Source organism: Rhamphochromis sp. 'chilingali' (genome assembly GCF_963969265.1).
Source record: "Rhamphochromis sp. 'chilingali' genome assembly, chromosome: 14".
Lineage (NCBI taxonomy): Eukaryota > Metazoa > Chordata > Actinopteri > Cichliformes > Cichlidae > Rhamphochromis > Rhamphochromis sp. 'chilingali'.
Window position 1 is genome coordinate 3,508,485 of NC_137941.1, and position 14,559 is coordinate 3,523,043.

At 38.4% G+C, this 14,559-nt stretch overlaps 2 protein-coding genes across 2 annotated transcripts; both read left to right on the forward strand.

Moving 5' to 3' along the window:
• Nucleotides 1–847: 847 nt before the first annotated feature.
• Nucleotides 848–2,880, forward strand: LOC308409893 (olfactory receptor 52D1-like; the record flags this gene model as incomplete). Its single annotated transcript, XM_080902892.1, has 2 exons — nt 848–1,768; nt 2,803–2,880. The coding sequence occupies 2 exons, from the start codon at nt 848–850 to the stop codon at nt 2,878–2,880; spliced, it is 999 nt and encodes a 332-aa protein (XP_080759018.1).
• Nucleotides 2,881–7,694: 4,814 nt separating this feature from the next.
• LOC308409894 (olfactory receptor 5F1-like) lies at nt 7,695–8,624 on the forward strand (the record flags this gene model as incomplete). The annotated part of the gene is made up of 1 exon (XM_080902893.1): nt 7,695–8,624. One exon carries the CDS (start codon nt 7,695–7,697, stop codon nt 8,622–8,624), a length of 930 nt encoding a protein of 309 aa, XP_080759019.1.
• Between the last annotated feature and the right edge of the window lie 5,935 nt (nt 8,625–14,559).

A 14,559-nucleotide genomic window follows, 5' to 3' on the forward strand; every position in this document is an offset into this window, starting at 1 on the left:
TGACTTCAGATTCCTAGGATCCACCTTTCCACACGATCTGAAGTGGTCCCCACATATAGACTCTATCCAGAAGAAGGCCCAGCAGAGGTTGTGGTTCCTGCAGCAACTCAGAATTTACAACCTGATCTCTGAGACCATGGTTTTACACAAAAACACCTTTGATTTACTCTTTTCTGTGCTGGAGGAAAAGGGGGTGGTCGTGGTGCAACGATAAGGTTACACCACTCTGCAGAAAATTGGAGAGGTACCTGGGATGGATTCTTTCCATTGTGGAATAGGAAAAGTTGAGAGTGAGCAGGCGGCAGAGTAACAGGTAAGTAGAAGGTAACAGGTGCAAACAAGTCTTTTTTTCCACAAAGTTACTAAGAGGCAAAGACAAAGCAACATTCACAAGAACTTCTTACTGTCTTACTAGTGACTTCAGCAAACGTCAGAGAGCCTGATCATTATCACTGAAGCAACAATGATCTGACTGGACTACGAAAGACTACAAACGAAAAACAGAAGAAAACCACAACAAGCCCTGGACAATTATGTTTAATTGGCATAAATGTAAAAAAAAATCCTAACAGTATTATGAAGAAAGCATTTTTTAAATAAAGTTGTAAAACTTTTTAATATTTCTTTTTCAAGAACCTGCAGGTTTGTTTTATTATGTGTTTAGTACATGATACATATTAAATCCCCTGTGATCTTCCAAAGCTGTGAGCTTTCATTCCAGATCAATGATTGGCTGGTTTGAAATCCCAGCTCACGTGTTGCTGTTATCTGTACCTGATAGAGGAGAGAGGAGAACAGAGACCAGATACAGTGAGCGACTAGGCTTCACTTAGATCTCTCAATCACAATGAATAATGTTTCTGTAATAACAACGTTTTTTCTTTCAGGTTTCAATGAAACAGTCAGTCACAGGTTTGTTCTCTTTTTCCTCAGTTTGTTGTGTTACTGCATCATTTGCCTCGTCAATGTTTCTCTCATTGTGATCATCATCTTGGACAGCAACCTCCATGAATCAATGTATATTCTGCTCTGTGTCTTTTGCATCAATGCACTTTATGGAACAGCAGGTTTCTACCCCAGATTTCTCTGGGATCTCCTCTCTGATGTTCATCTCATCTCATATTACGGTTGCCTTATTCAGACTAAGGTGATTTATTCTTTTGTCTGCGGCGAATTGTCGATTCTTGCACTCATGGCATATGACAGATATGTGGCCATATGTCAGCCACTGAAGTACCACTCTATCATGACAAAGCAAAGAGTCATTAGGTTTGCTTGTTTTTTGTGGTTCACAACTTTCTGCATTGTGGCTGTGAATGCCTTTCTAACATCCAGACTGAAGTTATGCAGCCCGTATATTTCCACACTCTTCTGTGTGAACTGGATTATTGTTCAACTCGCTTGTTTTCCAGCACAAACTGCAATCAATGCTATATCTGCAAATATTACAATAATTATTTATTTGCTTCATGGTGTTTTTATAGTTTGGTCCTATATGTATATCATTCAAACATGTGTAAAGTCTATAGAAAACAGGGCAAAGTTCATGCAAACATGTGTCCCACATCTCGTCTCATTATTTACTTTTGTTGTGGCAATACTTACTGATATTATAAGTATGCGACTGGGTTCGAAAGAGTTGCCTCAGTCCCTTCAAAACTTTGTAGCATTAGAGTTTCTTGTCATTCCTCCTATTATGAATCCTCTAATTTACGGTTTCAAACTGACCAAAATTCGAAAACGATTTTATAGTGTTGTTATTTTAAAAGTAACTAAATTTTGTTTTATTCAATCAGAAAATAGTTTCACACACAGCTAAGTGTCACACCCATTGTTTGACATCCATTTTAAAATAAGTCCAAAAAAATGTTTAATTTTTACTGAAATTTGTGTTTTATTTGGAGTTGTCTGAAAACATGTCTATTGATGTGAGCGGATATGACGTTTTATTATTTATCTGCAGATGATTTACATTTTGTAGATGTCTTTGCACTAAATGTATTTTTGATGGTCACCTGCCTAATTACCAAAAAAACACTGATATGTAGAAAGGCTGTAAATTTCACTATCTTTCTTCTCATTACTGTTCAAGGAAATAACAGGCACCATGGAGACTGCACATGTGAAAAGGATTAAAAGACAAACTGTTTTAGATGTGGCAGCACTATCAGAGTGTCAATCTATTTTGATATTATGCTGTCTTATAAATCTGATCCACAACCACATGGATGTGAAGCAGTTTTAGTAGTTTTCTCAGTTTTATCCTCTTTTTCTTTAACACTTATTGAAACAGTCAGAGGTTTTAGCAACTGGACCAGTTTTAGAATTTCTGCTTAATCAAACATGAAAGTCTGTTTTTACTTAACACTTGTACAATTAAATGGCTTTTCCATTGTTTGAAGGATTGAAAGTTGAAGCTGAACATTTACAGTGCAAATCAGTTTTTCTACATGACAAAATTTAGAAATCTGTTAAATAGTAAGAAATAAATGTGTAAAATTTGCAAAAAAAAAAAATTTCTGGTAGCTCATTTCCCAGCAGCAGGTGAGTCCAAGAAGCTCCACATCCCACACACAAACTACCCTCACCAGCCTCCCCCACAGGTGTGTTCTCTCCCTGCTGTTCTTGTCCCATATGTGAAACTCCTTAAGTTCGCTGATGACACCACCATCATTGGTCTGATCCTTAAGTCTGATTTTTCTGATGCTTAACAATACAGTAGCTACTGTGGTTCCCTTCAGATTCCTAGGATCCACCTTTCCACACGATCTGAAGTGATCCTTGCATATAAACTCTTTCCAGAAGAAGGCCCTAAGTTGCCTCAGGAACTACAACCTGCCACAGGAGCTGCTGGTCATCTTCCATATTGCTATCATGTAGTCTGTTCTGTGGACATCAGTCACTGGGCCAGACTGCAACAGGCAATCAGATCTGCAGAGCTGATCATCAGTGCTGATCTTGCCTCCATCCAGGACCTGTAGAGGTCCAGTGTTAGGAAATCTCTGCAGACCGCTCACGTCCCGGACACGAACTGTTCAAACTGCTGCATTCAGGAGGCTCTGCCGCTGTTTAGTAAAACAAGCCACGCAAAGACAGTTTCTTCAAGCAGGCTGTTACTCTGAACACTGTGATATAACCCACTGTTACATCCCTCAGGCCATATGCACATTGCACAGCTCAGTTTCGCACTTATAGTTAGTATAGTTTTCTAAGGCTTTCTGTAACTTGTTTTTTCTTACTTTGCTGGGCCAAATTCGGCTCCTGGGCCTTGTTGACACCTCTAGTGTAATTAGTTAGAAAGTTGGAATATTTCGTGTATATCTAAGATTACTTCCATTTCCAAGATTTTTGCACTAAATGTATTTTTGAAGGTCAAAATAAATGTAAACCCACAACTGTCCTGTCTTCTCATTACACTTGGCAAGTCTGGTTAGTTGAAAGGGTTTTTTTTTTTATATTTTACCTGTTCGGGTTCATTTGCAGTGTCCAGTGTGCAAAAAAAGAAAAAAACATTAATTAAATGTGTTAAACCAAAAGCAATGAGTCTGTTTTAAAATGTAAGGAGTGAAAAAGACAGATATTTGCGTTAAAATGCAGGGAAGAAAAGTAAAAAGATGTAGATACCTGTAAATTCTAGAGTAGCAAAGTATTTCTGCTTTATTAGTTCCAACCTCTTTTCTGTGCTGTGCCTTTGTTACACTGTAAAAAAAATTGTAATATAAAATATTTTACTGTGTATTTTACAGTTTTGTACTGTTTTTCCAGAATATCATTAAATTCACATAAATAGACTGTGATTTTACATTTCAAATGTAAATTAACGTAAAATCACTGTAAATGTAATAAAACATAATTTTCTTACATGAGCATATTTAGATTGTTAAAATACATTCACAAATGTATCATAATTTCATAAATATCTGTCCATTATTTGAAAGATTGAACTGTTAAATTCAAATGTAATGCTATGGAAAATATATAAAATGATTCTTATAAACTTTTTTTTACATCAAATGACAATTATTATTATTGTTGTTTAGGGCGATCGTGGCTCAAGAGTTGGCAATTCGCCTTGTACTCAGAAGGTTGCCGGTTCGAGCCCTGGCTCGGACACTCTCGGTCTTTGTGTCCTTGGACAAGACACTTCACCCAGTGGCGGTCCTAGCCTGTTTGGCGCCCCGGGTGAACACTCCCTCTGGCGCCCCACACACATAAAACATATTAAGGATTATACATTAACATAAAACTGTTGTCGGAACCATACTGAATTTCGCCAGAGAAACACACACACATATAAAGAGAGAGAGTATGCATTGAATGCAAACAGCTACCAAACAGCCATCATAATTTGTCATACAATGAGAACAGGACAAATTGAAAATGACTAATTAACATTAAAATCTGTAACATAATGTACTGTTTGGAGTTTAGTCTGTTACTGTTACTATTTTTACCATTTCTTTTTGGAGCAACTGTAATCCACATTATTTCCTTAGGGATTAATAAACTATTCTGATTCTGACTCTGATTGTTTCAGGATGAGCTGCCATTATCCAACGACACATCTGCTTACCTGTATCTTTTGCTCGTTTCTCCTCCTCTTCTTTTCTCTTTTTTCTAAACTGAGCACCTGATGGCTTTGAACTTTTCTTGTCCATCTTCCACTGGTTTTCATTTTGCACTCCAGTATGAACACAAACCCCTCAACCCGAGGATCACCACAACATAACCTAATAGACCTACACCTTAGTTCACAGATTCACTTTGTCCACAGTTTATTTCTGGGATTTCACACAACCCAGGATTCAAATCATGAATACATAATGGGCTTGGATTTACATCATTATGAATGAAATGTGCTCTATTTGGAAGCAGCTGGTCCTCTCCCCTTTTGACGGGCTGTGTGTGAGACTTTAAATCATCAAACTGTAAATTATAAATTTTCAATTGTTATTGATATTTACTCCCAGCAAATAGGCGACAGAAAAGTGATCAGTGCCTATGCCATTCCCAATATGCGCTGGCTGATGTCGGGGCAGCATGAGTACGAGCAATTTTTTATTTTTATTTTTTTTGCCGATGCCCGTGATGCCGCCCCCCACCACGTCGCCCGTATCAAAAACCGCTACTGACTTCACCTACCACCTACTGGTGTTGGCCAGAGGGGCCGATGGCGCGATATGGCAGCCTCGCTTCTGTCAGTCTGCCCCAGGACAGCTGTGGCTACAACTGTAGCTGCCTCCACCAGTGTGTGAATGTGAGAGTGAATGAATAGTGGAATTGTAAAGCGCTTTGAGGGTCTCGAAAAGCACTATATAAATGCAATCCATCATTATTATTATTATTTAAACCAACTGTTAACTGTATATTTCTGTACATTTAAGTATTATTATTCATATTGCCGCATTCATTGACGTTGTTTATAGGTAATTTCATTGTTTACTCACATTAAAATGTTCCTAATTTAATGTTTAAAAGCACTTGAAAAAGGCAAAATCACATGTAAAATTAGGGCAACAAACTGTAGTGTCATTACTGAAAATAAACGTATTTTTATGAGAAAGTTATTTTCTGTTATTTTATGGGATTAATTTGGTGCCCCAGCTGCTGGAATATTACTGTTTTTTTTAGGATTGTTTTTTTACAGTGTAGTTTTTGTGGGTTTCCATAAGTCATTTTTTTCTTATTCTAAACAAAGAACTCCATATTTTTTCTGTATTACCTTGAAGTAAGCCGTATGCACCGTGAACTGTTTTCTTCAGTGATTACTTCACTGATTTCTGTTTTTCTTTTGAAATATTGCCAGTCATCAAGACTTGGAACAACCTTGTCCATCTGATTATTTACAGTAATGTCGCTTTTCTTTTTTTCTACCTAATTAAACGTTAACCTTTGCTGGTTTGTCATACCTCCCATTTACAGCTTCAAACTGACATTTGAAATAATATTTGTTGTGGTGTTACATTTGAAGCAAATGACATTTTTATGAATTTCTAAAGACTTGATAGTCATATTAATCTTGTTCATTACAGTTACCATCAAACCTTTACTTGCCTTAAGAAAAATGTAATAGAAAGTGAGCATAAAATGATTGAATTTACTGTTTTACTTTATAACTTATCAAAAAGGAAAAGGAAAAGAAGACCTTTCTCTTCCTGGAAAAACAAGTTGATTCCAAAGAGCTCCATTTTGGTTTCCTCTGTCCACAGCACTTTCTCCTAAGCCTTCTCAAAGTCATTTAGGTGTTCACTGGCAAACTTAAAACAGCCCTGTACATGTGGTTTATGCAAGATTTCAGTCTGCTATGGCAGTGGTTGTGGCTGTGGTTTCAACTCATTTCGGGTCATCAACATCCTCCTGTGGAGTTTTAGGCTGATCCACCACCTTTGTTATGATCATCCTCACCCCATGAGGTAAGATCTTGCATGGGGCAATTGATGGTCATTTTATATTTCTTCCATTTAAGAAAAATAGCACCAACAGTTGTTACCTTCACATTAAGCTTCTTCTTGATGGTGTGGTTGCCTAATCCAACCATGTGCAGGTCTACAGTCTTGTCTCTAATGTAATTTCACAGCTCTTTGGTCTTTGACATAGTGGTGAGAACAGTGGCGGTCCTAGCCTGTTTGGCGCCCTGGGTGAACACTGGTATATTTATTTTCTTACTCTTCTTATATTTATTGTTTGTTTACTTGCACTGCTGTAACTGGAGCCTTGTCGTCTTGTCTCTCTATATATATACTGCACTGTATGTAGCGGAGATGACAATAAAGTTTACTTTGACTTCAGCAGCGAGCAGGCGCACCGAGGGCTCTCACGCTCACTTTTCGGGTATAGAATTTCGAAAAAACATCGGTGCAAATTATAAGTCTGTATCATGATGTCTGGTGTTTTTGTGTTTGTTGTGTTTGTTTTTATTTTGTTTTATTTTGCGAGTTGGTTATTAGATGCCGCCCCGCCCTCTCCTCCCTGTGCAGCAAGCAGCAGGCGCACCTCGCAAACGGAGGGCGCCCTTACTCCCAGCAAATGGGCGATAGAAAACCGATCGATGCCTATGCCATTCACAATATGCGCTGGCATGACGTCGGGGCAGCATGAGTACGAGCATTTTTTTTTTTTTTTGCCGATGCCCGTGATGCCGCCCCCCACCACGATGCCGCCCCGGGCAAACGCCCGTGTCGCCCGTATCTAAAACCGCTACTGGGTGAGAAATCCAAATAGGAGAAATTGATTCTGTGGACTGGTATGCTTTATGTACATAATGAGTTGAGATCAGGAGTATCTGTAATTGATTGACTGATTGTAATCTGCAATGCCACACACAGCCAATCTGTGAGAGCTGGAGTTCTGTCTGGGTTGTTGGGGATCAAATACTTATTTCACTCAGTTACATGCAAATTAGTTTATAACTTTTATGTAATGTGTTTTTCTTTTGTTTGGTTCATATTCTGTTTCTCTCCATAAAATAAAAGTATCATAAGAACACACTATCCATTTCTTTGTGAGCGAACTTATAAATTCAGAAGGAGATGTTTAGTATATGCAGCATATTAAATCCCCTGTGATTTTTTCCAGATCATTGGTTGACTGGTTTGAAATCCCAGCTCACATGTTGCTGTAGACAAAACTAGACAGAGAAGAGTGAAGAAAGGAGACCAGATGTGAGAGACTAGGCTTCACTTCTCTCAATCACAATGAATAATGTTTCTGTAATAACAATGTTTTTTCTTTCAGGTTTCAATGAAACAGTCAGTCACAGGTTTGTTCTCTTTTCCCTCAGTTTGTTGTGTTACTGCATCATTTGCCTGCTAAATGTTTCTCTCATTGTGATCATCATCTTGCACAGCAACCTCCATGAACCAATGTATATTCTGCTCTGTGTCGTTTGCATCAATGCACTTTATGGAACAGCAGGTTTCTACCCTAAATTTCTCTGGGATCTCCTCTCTGATGTTCATCTCATCTCATATTACGGTTGCCTTATTCAGAATCAGGTAGTTTACTCTTTTATCTGTGGTGAACTGTCGATTCTTGCACTCATGGCATATGACAGATATGTGGCCATATGTCAGCCACTGAAGTACCACTCTATCATGTCAAAGCAAAGAGTCATTAGGTTTGCATGGTTTTTGTGGTTCACAAATTTCTGCATTGTGGCTGTGAATACCTTTCTAACATCCAGACTGAAGTTATGCAGCCCGTATCTTTCCAGACTCTTCTGTGTGAACTGGAGTATTGTTCAACTCGCTTGTTTTCCAGCACAAACTGCAATCAATGCTATATCTGCAAATATTACAATAAGTATTTATTTTCTTTACGGTGTTTTTATAGTTTGGTCCTATCTGTATATCATTCAAACATGTGTCAGGTCTATAGAAAACAGGGCAAAGTTCATGCAAACATGTGTCCCACATCTCGTCTCATTATTTACTTTTGCTGTGACAAAGCTTTTGGACATTATAAATATGCGACTGGGTTCGAAAGAGTTGCCTCAGACCCTTCAAAACTTTGCAGCAATAGAGTTTCTTGTCATTCCTCCAATTATGAATCCTCTGATTTATGGTTTCAAACTGACCAAAATTCGGAAAACAATTTGTAGTGTTGTTATTTTTAAAACTAAGTGACTTCTGTGTTATTTAGTAAGATAACAAATTTTTTGTAATCATGGACAGTTACAGATCAGATCCTTTTCTTATGTGCATTGAAAAAAGATATTAATGTAAGCAGTTCTGCAGCTTTAATCTCTATCTTCATATCTCAGGTCATTTCCATTTCCTACTGTGGAGCAGGGAAATTATTTTACTGCTATTGTTAAATAATTGTCATCATTACCATTGCATTAATAATATAATCTGGAGTTTATATTGCATTCAGGGGTTAAACAGTGTCTCTTTCAGAAAGACTGAGTTGCAGGCTGACAGGAAGTTGTATGCAGAAGTGGAAGTTATTTTGAGCCGCAGGCTAAGACGAGGCTTTAACAATGTAACAGATAGCTTTAAGAAGGCCTTAAGCAGTTATGACTATTTTATACACAATGCATATCTGTGCTTATTAAAGAGTTGGAGCTCGGTCAATTAATTGGGGGTCGGAAGCTTTGTTCGGCGCGATGTTCGGACAATCTATTGTGCAAGTGACTTGGAGCCATAGAAGGAATTGCAATACATGCTTACAAAACACTTATATCAGGTCATTTTATATTAAGGTTTAAGTAGAGGTTCTTGATTAAAACATTTATTTAGTAGAAGACAGACACATAGTCTCAGTGAGCCTCTGTCCTGGTGAAAGGTCAGAAGTGCAACAGGTGAATTGAGAAAGAGCATGTGAGGTCGTGACACACACACATGAGTTAGATTTATTTAGAGGAGAGAGAGGTTACTCATGTCTGGCTGTAACTGCAAAAGTGTCTCGGTAAAAGAGGAACAAGACAAGAACTGAAAGGTAGACAGGAAGGGCCAGCCATGAAAATAGAAGATGATCTTCTGGGGTAAAAGCCAGAAGATCATCTTGTATAAATCTATGTATAAAATGTATCTGTGACGCATGAAGGGGCGTCAGTAAATCAAACCCTGATGCTATAAAATATCTGTTCATGCTTTGATTAAGTCGAAGACTACTTGCTGTCTGCATACAGAGTATCTTCCCACACGTGTGTTCATTAAAATCATTGTTTGACCAAGACCTTCTGGACCAAGAGTGGTTTGTACTCTCCCTCCTCAATTGTGAACCTTAACATTTGGGGGCTTCGTCCGGTGGTTGAGGAGGGAGGATTGGAGGTGTAGACGGTGATTCATGGTCCGTTGTGGTCAGACAGGCAGGCGTGACCCGGCAACCAAACTGAGGGGACAGGCGCCTTTAAAAAGAGGTAGGCACAGGCCTGTTGATTTTATCCGAAGTGTGCTGAATTGGATGATAAAATTAAATGTCTATTCAGTAAAAGTTGCCGGTAAATGTCTGCTTTGATTTTGATGAGAATCTCATGACAGTACTGAGGATTTAAAAGCAGTTGGACTGCTGGTAATGATTGAATGCGGTTGGACCGCTAAAAGGATTTAATACGGTTAGGACCGTGGTAAGCAGTTGGACTGCTCAATGATTTTAGTATCTTAGGGAATTTGGTTATTTTTTGGTTATAAGGTTGGACCTGCTTCAGTCTTACACTTTGTTGGGTGTTTTACTGTTGTTCCAAAGTATTATAAATTATCTTAGAACGGAACCGTGGGGGTTCTAGGAAGCGCAGTGCTCAGAGGTAACGCTTGCCAATGCCAAGGACGCTTAGGCATTGTCCTCGAAGAGGGATAGTCAGTTGGTCACTGTGGAGCTTGGGGCACTCCAGAATAACTAGGAGATAGAGTCTCCTTACCGTTTGGAACGGTAGTCTGCGCTTTTTTGGTCAGAAGAAGTTGGACTTCGGGCGTGTAACTTTAACCTAACACTTCGGGGTAAGCCTTGGCTGTGAAACGCCAAAAATAGAGCTTCAGGCAAAGTTTGGGTTGGTTGACGCTTTTAAATTGTGTTAGGGATTTTAGAGATGAGGCCAGAAACAGTTAAAGTCTTGATACTGGTTAATTGGTCGCAAAAAACTCAGGGAGTTTATCCGCTGGGCGGTTATTTTAAATTTGTCGAAATTGGGTAGGCGCTAAAGCTGACAGATCTGACAGTGGTTGTAAATATAAGACGTCGTTGTAATATAGAATAAGAAAATTTGGTGTGAGAGATCTCTGTGTGTCGAGTCAGTAATGCACTGACTGCCTGCTGCCATTTTTAGATGGAGAGTGTGTGTGCATGCAAATGAGGCAGCTGATGCAGAGCGCATGAGAGGACTATGCTTTCGGTTTTGTGTGATTATTCAGCCCTATAACTATTGTTTGCAAATGTGGATAAATGTCTGCGATTAAAATGCTGGCTTAGTAGATAATAACATTGTAAATATATGAATGGTGACAGCGTTTCAAAATAGAATATAAGAATTGTTTGTGTTTAAAACCAACGTTTAGGTAAGAAGATTTAAGGTGGATTTGAAGGCATAAACAAAAAATAAAAGGGTTACAGTCTGCAAGTGTTGTTAATTCATGAGCTGACTGGATGCAGAGTAAGTGGAGTGGTCATCCTGAGAGGATTGAATGATGCTCTAACTCTGTGGTCAAGTCAGACATAGGTTTTAAGCAACCATGAGCCACTAATAAGCGTGACAGATTAATGAGTATGTGTAAATTGAACTTGTTAAATAGCCTTAATAGAAGTAACTCAATGAACACGCAATAAAGTGGACTTTTTAGGGGTAGTTTACCATTGATACCATAAAAAGCAACTTAATTAGTAGTTCAATAACAAATTTTAAAGATAACCTTTGTTATTTGATAAGAGAGAGAAAAATTCAGGTTACATATAGTAAATAAATAAGGGAATGTTAATCTCTGCGTCATTCCACACTGAAATTTCAATTGTAGGGGATCATTTGGAGGTGAATTGTGTAGGACACGGGGAGACAGAAGAATCTCCCCATGAGTTTTCGGTGTGCATAGAAATTGAGGAGGCTGAACTGGAAGCCTGCCTGGGTCGTTGTTTTTGTTTATTTGAGGGTCTGCTGGAAATTTGTGAGAACGACCACCTTGATATGTGGGAGCCTTCTCAGGCAGCGATTTTTTGTTAAACATGTGGCAGGTTGTGCAAAATGGAGAAAGCTTTGACATGATGAATAAAGGTGTGAGAGGTATTTCTTTGGTGATGTAAAGTAGGAGGTTTTAAAGTTTGAAAGTGTTTTTAATTTGAGAGAGGCATGAGTGATGTTATAAGAGTTTGAGTTTCTTTTTCTTTCAGTTTAAAACACATAAGTACATACACTTGGTACACCTGTTTACTCTTTGACTTTATTAAAACAGACGGTGTATTTGAGTTTGAATTTCAGTAATTGTATGTTGATATGGTAATTTAGTTTTATGTTAGGTGAAGGAGATGTCCATCTCTGCGTCTTGCAGGATTGAAAGTGAAAGTTGAAGGTTGTGATGTGAATGCTGTGAGTACTCGATTTGAATGATTCTGTGTGAGGTGTACAAAATACTAAATAATAATAACACTATGAAAGTTGATAGTAGAGTGAGTGCAAGGTGGTGTGTGAACAGAGGAAGTCTGAGAGAGAAGTGTGTGCGTAGGCAAAATGCAGAGGGTGTGCGCGAAATAAGGGAGTATTGTTTTTACGTCAAGATTTAGTAGAACTAAAGTAGAACGTTACAAACAAACAGATAAATAGTAAAATGAAGAGAGAAAATAACTGACAATTACATTAATGAATAGAAAACACACATACACAAAGTGCCATATGTGAAATTATTCTAGGAAGGAGTCAGAAGTGAGATAGTTTAATATAAGATGCAATGAAGGAAGCAGCTTACACTCCTCTAATTTCCAGAGCCAGTGTGTTCCCTCCCCTGCCCACTTGGGCCCCGTATCAGGCGAGTATGGAAGGCTGGATAGCCCATGACGGGTAAGATCCCACCTCGAAACCCTGGGACAACCTAAGGCAGGCACAGTCACGATTACTCGGCTTCAGTAAGAAGACGGGACCTGACGGGTAAAGCCGCTGGGCTGAGGCAGAGGGGGTAAGTGGCAAGTGGAGCCCTACCTTCTGGCTGAGGACAAGGAATGCTGCTATTTAAGGTAGGAAATCAGAATTTGGGTTAGCAGATTTGGGAAAGACAACTGACGGCTTGAGTGGAGAATTGTGCAGGAGTCTGACACACTGCAAAAGCAACATATGCAAATTCACATACACAAACAGAAAATGCATTAACCTTATAAAGACAAGACAAGCTCATGGAGTTTAATGCATAGACACTGATTAAACCTGGCTAAGAACACAAACATATGCAATGAAGAACAGCTTGCTATTTTGTATGAATGATACAATGGTGTGAATGTTTAATAAAATACATTTGAGTTTGTAATTGAGGAATAGAAGAAGCCATATGACAAAGGGAGTGAGTTATGAAAACAAAAAGTGATTAAAGTAGTTTTAAAAAAAAAGAGTGACTTAGGAGTGCTCTCGTACTGAGTGATCAACACTAGTGATCACTGTTGAAAGAAATAAAATGATTTAATGAGTTGGTGATGTTTAAACATATGTTTCTGTTGTTACAGCAACTCATTGAGAGATGACTCAGTATGCAAATTAGTTGGAGTGAGTGGTGACGTAGGAGCTTCCTGTGTGTGTGTGACTGAGGAAGTGACTTTCAGAAGAGGAAGCATGGCAGACGAGAAGTGCAGATTGGGGTAGGGAATTTATAGTTTAGTGATTATATGATGTCGTAAGGGGTCTTATGCTGAATTTAAGAGCATAAGGGGGTGATTTTTGTTTGCAAATTGTGTGGTTTTAATGAGACTTTCGGTGTATTGAGGAGGTGAAATTATGTGGTGGCAAAACTTTTGTGTGTTTAAGGTTGTTGAGGTTGTTGAGGTGATGGGTTGATTTTGTCAGTTAGGTTTGGGTTGTTGTTTTTGTTTTTAATAGAGGGAGTTTTAGGAAACATGGACATGTCTAAAAAATTGGGCCCATTATTTTGTAACAGTGCACTTAAAGAAAACCTGTCAGGTGATTTTGTTTTGTTTTTATGAGCTAACAATCAGCTCTATTTTTTCATTTCTGTTCTAAGCAGGCCTGAAACAGTGAATAACGGCGCTGAAAATTCTCGGGAGGAGCAAATATAAGGTGGGCTTTCCAGATTATAATTGGCTGAGGAGAAAGCTACCTGGGGACTGATCAAGGTCGTAAGTCCCTGTAAAAAGGATTTTATGCGAGTCAATCCAGTCCAAAAGCATAAAGAAATATTTTCCTATGGAAAATAAAAAATGACTGAGCTCATTTTGCTGAGGGTGGAGAATCTGACGCGGGAAGCTCCACTATTAGCAAGAATATGGAGTGAATGTGTGAGTGAATGTGAGGATGAATAAATGTGGACAAACAATTTGTTTTTACTAGAGAAAATTTCTGTTTTGTTTTATTAAGTGGGGTTAGATTATGGGATTATAGTATATTGTTGGGAGAATGCCAAATGCTAAAGGGGAAATATTTTTTGATGTAACTCAGTTATCATTAATTGAAGAAACACATGACTGATAACTGTTCTGTTTTAAGTTTATTTTTATGACATAGATTGGATCATGAGTGGGGAAACTGAGCATTTTTAAGTTTTGTATAGTATCTTGACACATGAAATGTATCAAGATAAAGGGGGGTTTAGGGTTTAATAATTTAATTGTTTAATAATTTAGGATCATTTCAGGACCTTTTGGGTTTTTGATCATTTGGATATGGTAAAACTGAAACTGTTATTTTTAAGTTAAGGTTAAAGACAGGAGGAGAGAAAGTACGGGGAGAACACAGACATAACAGGCTGGGGGAAACATGGAATAAACACAAAGAGAGACGAGAGCTCATAAATACACAGAGGGGCACAAGGGGGTAAGAGTCACAAAGGGAAAAAACACTTAGGGAACACCACAACAGGACACCTCAGAAAACCTGGCCTAAATAAGGAGCGAAAATACAAGGAACCAAGAATACTG